Source organism: Octodon degus, unplaced genomic scaffold (assembly GCF_000260255.1).
Source record: "Octodon degus isolate 3935 unplaced genomic scaffold, OctDeg1.0 scaffold00121, whole genome shotgun sequence".
Taxonomy (NCBI): domain Eukaryota; kingdom Metazoa; phylum Chordata; class Mammalia; order Rodentia; family Octodontidae; genus Octodon; species Octodon degus.
Window position 1 is genome coordinate 8609034 of NW_004524697.1, and position 7552 is coordinate 8616585.

A 7552-nucleotide genomic window follows, 5' to 3' on the forward strand; every position below is an offset into this window, starting at 1 on the left:
TTGTTAATACATAGACTCCTAAAAGAAAAATCCACTGTTTAGATCTGAGGTATTTCTGCAATTTTACTCTGGTTTAGGAGTTTGAACAAAATATTTACTATAGGTACCATCTCATAGTAACTTACACTGGGCGATTCTACTTGAGTTAGGAACCCAAATGCCTTTCTGTGCTGTTTGCATCTCCCATGTGTGACAGAGCATGTATCACGCACTGTGATGGCTAAGGCAAGGAGGATGATACTCAGAGGACCTACAGGGTTCCTTAGCTAGGAAGAAACTCAGGTTTCAATTGTGGGAAAATTCTATCTAAAGACATCAGTGATTTGGAGGACATTGATTTTCTCATTAAAAAAACCTTCTTATTTGCCAAGTAAATTTGCTGTAATCACATTTTAGTAGCTTGTACTATTTTTCTTAGGAAAAGCTATTTTACAATGAAAGTAAAGTAAGATTTTAAAAAGTATAGTAAAGCCTAGGAGTTGAATTTTTTTCTCATTATCTGTTTAGCTTTTAGGGATGGGAAAGCTTTCTGACGTCCTGTGGGCTTTCCCTGTCTTTTAAAATGATCTTTTCGGTCCTGCCCCCGGGGCACGCTGAGCACATGACCGAGTCTGGGCCTGGTGGCTCATGCCTGTAATCTCAGAGCTGGGGAGGCTGAAAACAGGAGGATCATTACGAGTCTGAGTTGCGTAGTGAAATCCTGTACCAAATTCATAAATGAAAAAAGAAATAAATAAAATGATCTAGTGAATTTGCTGGAAGAGATTATGTAGGTGCGGGGATGATCAAACAGCATTAAAATAACTGACATTGTAATAGGAGTTCCTAAAGCAAATGTGAAAATTGACTAATTGGTGATGTGACTTTGATTAAAGATTATGTTTTTAATGGACTAAAAGGAATTACCAGTTTTCTTTCTCCTGGTTATGTTTCTATTTGAAGAATTTTCAAGGGAGTATGCTAGTTAGACTAAAAGCTGTACTCTTAAAATGGAACAGTCTGCTAATGAATTCTGTTCCCCGTGGGCTCTGGCCTGAGGCACAGTTACCTGCTGAACAGGGACAGATAAGGGTTGAATCACAGCTGTAGTCACTCCCGTCTTCGGAGAAGATGATCCTATTGTCAAGGAAACCGAAGTTGTTTTCTTTTGAGCTCTGAGAAATAGAAATGCAAGTGCTCAGTCAAAATTTTATTCTAAGCAGTATTACTTTTCTAAATGTTTTCTACAAGAAGGTTGTTGTATAATTAATCTGCTTCAACTGCATTTGTTTCAGAAACGAACTCATAATCTACAGCCAGAATGACTGTGGTTAGCATAGGTGTAGGTGTACGTTATGAAATTTAGCTAAATGAAAATATGGACAGAAGAAAAGTAGCTGGAGGGAACACACTCATTGCTAAAGGTTGCCAGATATTCATATTGACCATCCTGCAGATTTGAGAGAAAAAAAAAAAAACTTGGAAAAGACCCAATATTTCTAAGTAGGCATATACCTAAAACCTCTAGGGTTCACTCACTCAAAGCCTCGGTTCTGTTGTGCATAACTGCTGTAGCTCGCTTTGGCAGCGCTTGTACTAAGCCCAGCAGCTGTTCTTTGCCTTGGTTTCTAGCTTTGCTGAGAGTGTCTTCGAATTTTCGTCTTTCTTTAATGCATAAATATTAGTGAAGCATAAGCAAAAGAGCAAGAAGAATCCCTTTCTAACCCCTTCAGAGCCAACCAGCCGGCTGCACAGACCGGAGGAAGCCCTGTGACTTCTCTGGACCTGAGCTCTGCATTAAAGTGGGAGAGGTGAGGCCTGGGACCTCAGCAGGTCCTTTAGCGTCTGTGATGACTGGATGCTTTGCGCATAATTTATTCAAGTTTACATATTACTCTAAGATTATTTTAACTGTAATATGAATGCAGTACAGAGAATGTTTACTGCGCACATATGTGGAATGATTAAGTCGCAGTGGTCAGCCTCTTGAATGGAAATAACTGCTTTGTATATACTAACACAAACTTTAAAAGCACACTTCAGTGTTAATGGAGTTTTCTACCTAATCCTAGTCGATTTTAATTTTGCAAAATAATTAAGATACTGATATTTTATTTTGAAGCTTTTTTTTTTTTTTTTGAGACAGGGTCTCACTATGCATTTTGGGCTTGCCTTGTGCTTACTTCTGTAGCCCCCAGGTTGGTCTTGAACTCACAGTGATCCTCTTGCCTCAACCTCTGTAGTGCTAGGATTTCAGGCATGTGACACCACACCCAGTTCCAGGGTTGCATGGTGTGCTTGGGGTTCCAGGGCCAGCAAGGCATTTGGGGCTGGTGATTGAACTCTGGTCCTTGCCCTTGCCAGGTAGTTGCTTAAGCCTCTGAGCTATCTCCCCAGCCCCTGATGTTTTATTAATTCATATCTTCATAAGAATAAATGTTGTGATTTTCAGTACAGGGTTTAACTTGACATAGATTTTGTTTGAATGAAAGTATATTTTTGGCCTATTAGATAGTTTTGGCCCTCCACATATTTGTAATAATTCAGATGATTTTTCACTCAATGTGACTGTTCTCACACATTTATAATCAGTGAGACGGCTTTCTTTGAAACCAACATTGGATATACTTTTTGTACACTCATGATGAAATTCAGACTTAAAGTTCTAATTTGTAAGTCAAAATTGTGCTCTAGATTTAGATATTTGATCTCCAATGGACAACACATGTGACTTCATACCTCAACAATCCTATTGCCATTCTTTGTTATATAGATACTTGGTAGAATTCTAGACACTTACTGCGGCATAGCTCCAGCTTTTGATTTGAAAGCTAAATTTTCACTGTCAGAATCTGTTGAACTGGCTCCTACAAAAACATTGAAAAGAAAATGACCAAGTTAAACTATCAGTAGTATCTATATTCCTTTCAAAGAATCTTTTCATTTTAGAACAGTATTAAGTAGTCTCATTTTTTACTTAAATACACATTAAAGTGGAGAATGTTCAGGTTCATATTGTTGTTATTGTACTGTTTCTTCAAAAAATCATTTTCTTTTTTTTTTTAAACTTTTTTAAAATTTTTTTTATTTATTTGTGTGTGTGTGTGTGTGGCCAGCTCAGCCTACCAGGGGGCAGGGCTGGCTGGCATGTGGTGCTGGGGGATTGAACCGCGGTCCCTGTGTTTGCTAAGCTTGTTCCAAGTGGGTGCTTTAGATCACTGAGCCATCTCACCAGCCCCCAGAAAATCATTTTCAGAAAGAACTACCATAAAGAAATTTTCTGAGGGGATTTCACTGAACTTCTCAGACCCAAAAGCTACAACTCTTGTTGCACAGGTCCTGCTTTACCTTGGTCTTAACCATCCAGTAGAAAAGCATGACGACGAAATATAGGAAGTAAAGCCATGCTGTTATGTTGAGCTGTGGGGGACTCAGGTCAACAATTTCTGACATTGCCAGTTAAACAGAAGACCCAATGCTATTATGGGCTACTGGACTCTTTTAGAATATTTTGCTGAGTTTACATACCTGTAATATTCAAATAACGGAACTTAGAAAAAAGGGGTATACAGATGAATGTCCATTTTGTATCTGTGTATTCAAAGTGGTTGGGATAGATATATAGTTACATTCTCTTAATGAATAGAATGATTTGTTCTAATGGTGTTTGTAAATAGGATCTCAAGTCTGCATCTTGTACAGCAATTAACCACTAAGAAGAATGTATGCAGTGTGTTAGTTATTGAAACTGTCCTACCGATTTGATTTGAAACTGTCTCATTGCTGTTTATCAATAAAATTATGAAAAAAAAATAAAAATAAATAAATGTAAAGAAGACACAAGAAAAGACAAAAAATACACAGGACTGTCCCGCTAAAATGTTGTATGTGGTTAGATTTGTAAATTTCAGTGTAAAATTATGCAATTGTTTGTTCATATTCTTTAAATATTTTTCATTTTTTGTATTTTTATCTCCATATTCTGTAGGGACTTAATGTTTAACATATCAATGCTAGATGGAAAATATCTGTTCCATGATATGCCTAAGATGTTTGATATTCAGACAGATAGTGAAGCTAAACTCAACTGCATAAGATGTAGGGTAATAATAAGCTCCTCGTTTGGAGGGTTAGCAACCTAAGTTTGCAGACCAAAAATTAGAGAAATAGAAGGGCTGAAAGGACAGCCAACATTTTGAGCATAGCCTTTCAAGGTCATTGAAGCTCAGGACATAGGAGAATCTATATTGTAACATCATGTAACTCAGTCGTGTCCCAAATTTTCTGATCAAGGAGATTATGGGACCACAGAGCAATGTGATCGATGAAGTAGAGTGTACCTAAGGAGAGTTATCTGGAGAGAAACCATTCTCTAGGCTTTCACAGAGAGCAAATTGGTCAAGAAATGGTCATGACTCAGCCACATGGCTGAAACTGATAAAGGATCTGCAAACTGCTTTTCAGGGTTACAGGATAAATCCTGAGGGTACTTGACTGACCTTGTCAGATACAAAAGTCACATTTCTTGTTATACAGGTATTGCTTTATCTTGGTCTTAACTACCCAGCAGAAAAGTATAAAAATGAGGTATATAAAGTAAAGCCATAAGAAAATGCTGAACTGTGAAAGGCTCAAGTCAACAACTTCTGTGGACTCTTGTGGACTGGTACTACTATTTTGGACTGCTAGACTCTGTTGGATTGTTTTGCTGAATGCACACACTTATAGTATTTTGATGCCAGTGTAATACCCATTTCTGACAGGACTAAACAAAAAAAAGAAGGGATACAAAGGAAGGACCAGTTTGTATTTGTATATACAGAATATTTAGGATAGATATACAGCTATTTTGCTTAATTCAATGAGAAAAAATATTTATACTAATAGTGTTTGGACAGAATATTCTGTCTACATCTTGTACTACAGATAACCACTAAGAAGGTAACAATGTACAATGTATTAATTATGAATCAGGTTTGAAACTGTCTCATTGATATCTGTTTACCAATAAAATAAAATAAAATAAATAATAAAAAGTAACATGAAACATGAAAAGTAAAAAAAAAAAAGAAATTTCTTCAAGTCAATACATATTTAGTGCCATATTTATTACTAGTTTCATTTTCATTTTTATCACTTTGGCTATCATCACTATACTTTCACATGGTTTAAAACTATGAAGTAAATATACATTTTTATGGGGCTCAACATCATGGTTTTAAATTAACCATGCAATATCATATAGAGTTGGTTTATAGATGTCTTCATTACTTGTTAATGAGAAGATACTTTCTGACTCTAGTGCCTTCATTCTTAATAAGAAGGTCTATGACTTTAGATTCATACGCTCCCAAGTTCATTTGTATCTATTCCTGGATTAAGGATCTCATCAGATTTTTAGTCTAAAGGTAAAACTATACTCAGCTTTTAATGTTTGCATATTTTCTGTCAAGAGATTTTTGAGTGTCAGAATTGATGTCATTGCAATGGTTAAAAGTATATTCTTGATGTTTCTAAGACATGTTTTTGGGTTATTTGAATTATTTTGTAAAATATCTGCTTATTGCCAAATAACTAAGTAGCACAGAACTATACGACATAATAGTTAAGTGAGCAACTTCCTAAATACCATTTGACCTATCTTGTTACGTATTTTTAAATTAAGTTCAATATATCAACAGACAAATATTTACACACACACTTGCACAAATGTGCTCACATTCTAGGTCTCGCACTTTCGCAGTCCTGCACTTGCTTTGTTGAGGTTGAAAATGGTGATGCTCAGGTAACTCTGCTGGAATGACTGCTCTTTCCCTTATTTATTTCTATAACAGGCACTGGGTGCAAGATTTCTTCACCTGACTCCTGGACTACAATGGGCTCTATCTTATCTTCCCATTTTTCTCCCTTACAAATCCATATTTGTCTTATGTCAGGTTAATTTTCCTAAAGGCACCTTCCTTATTAAAGAATTAAAGTATATATCTCAGTAAGTTAGAATTCCCTGAATCTGTTTCTATTAGTAGTTCAGTTACATTATTCACTCTGCTAGGATATACCTACTCTATCTTCTTGATATTGTATCTTTTCAGATCACCCCAGACATTTCTCTGTGCTGTTTTCTTCTTGTTTACAGCTGCTAAGTAATTTATCACATCTGCTAGAAAATTATTGCTTTTCTGAGGTGGGGCTAGGAAGGAAGCTACCAATGTGAGAGTTTTTACTATTTTCCTTACAGTTTATTAGGCTCTTTAAGCATCTGACTATTACAATAATGAATCTCATTAAGAAGTGAGTTAGACCCAATATACAGATAGGAAGATTGAGGAACCAAGTGGCTAGGTAATAACCAGAATACAGAAAGTACACTCGAACCCATGGTCTGTAGCCTTTTCCCGACTCCCGAGGACCTTCAGTGCTGTGTATCTGTCTTCCACAAGGTGCTTAGATTTGGTCTGACTCAATGGGGGCCTTCAGCTTCCCCTAGAGTGAAGAGGGCTGCAAAGCTCGCCTGGGGGCAGGGCATGGATGGTGCGCACAGGGAAGCGCAGCTGACCCGCCGGTGAGGCAGAGGGAGAGATGCAGGGCCGACGCTGAGACCATAAACTACAAGAAAAAAGCCAACTAATAAATAATAAGCTCCAATAAAGAAAATAAACAGGGGCATTAGCTATGGAACATTAACAGAGGGCATACATGTAAGAGGGCAAAACAGAGAACAAACCACTCTCTATTCACCTTGTTACGGACAGAGAAAGTCTTAACTGCACGAGGGGGAGGGGCTGCCGAGCCAGGGCGCCCCAAGGAACCGTGGGGGACAGGAAGACCGACTTAATTAGAACCATAAAGGTGCTTGGAAGAAAGGGAGGGGTGGCAAGAGTCCTGTGGAAGCTCTCCCATGCATGCTTAATGTGGCCAGAAAAAGCGATTTGTCACCTGCTTTGAAATATTTAAATCCTTTTAAAGGTCTCCTCAGAGGACCCGGTTTAACGCACTGTGAGGGGTTGCGGACGTAGCTCAGAGCAGCGCGCCTGTCAGGCATGCGCAAGGCCTGGATAGCACCTCCAGCATCAGAAAAGAGAAAACAAGTCACTCTTGCTTCCTTTCTCCAGATGATTTTCAGAGAAACAAAGGTGAAGGGTTAAAGAAAAAAAGTTCGTGTCCCTGGAAGAAGAATACATTTACTAGCTTCTGCGCACCTGTCCAGCGCTTGTGAAATCTCAATGTCACCTTACCTCTTAGGTGTCAGCGTGGCTCTGGCAGGAGGCAGATCAAATCCCCTGCCAGTGCAGTGAATTCCCGCCCCTCCCCTGGGGCAGTGCTTCCTTCCACCTGAACCTCCCTCTGTCATCCGCCCTGCACCTGCTGGCCAGGAAAGGGAGACGGTAATGCCATTGCTAGATGTTGTGCGAGAATTGGGTAAGCCAGCAAATAAATAAAAACAAAACAGAGCGCAAAAGAGTATGTAAAGAAAATTACATACACATGTAAGATAAGATGAGACTGGGGAAGCTCAGTGGTTGAACCTGTGTTTCGCATGTGTAAGCCTTAGGTTTAATCTCTAGCACCGAAA

The 7552-nt window shown here is 38.3% G+C and overlaps 1 protein-coding gene across 8 annotated transcripts in view; it reads right to left on the reverse strand.

The window, feature by feature from the left end:
* Positions 1-7552, reverse strand: part of Palld (palladin, cytoskeletal associated protein) — a 416234-nt gene that overhangs the window by 244418 nt on the left and 164264 nt on the right. For all 8 annotated transcript variants that reach the window (XM_004640245.2, XM_023700093.1, XM_023700092.1 and 5 more), the window contains 2 exons: positions 2780-2846; positions 1049-1154 (listed from right to left, as the gene is read on the reverse strand). In XM_004640245.2, coding sequence (XP_004640302.1) covers positions 1049-1154; positions 2780-2846 — 173 coding nt within the window. The remainder of the gene's footprint in view (positions 1-1048; positions 1155-2779; positions 2847-7552) is intronic.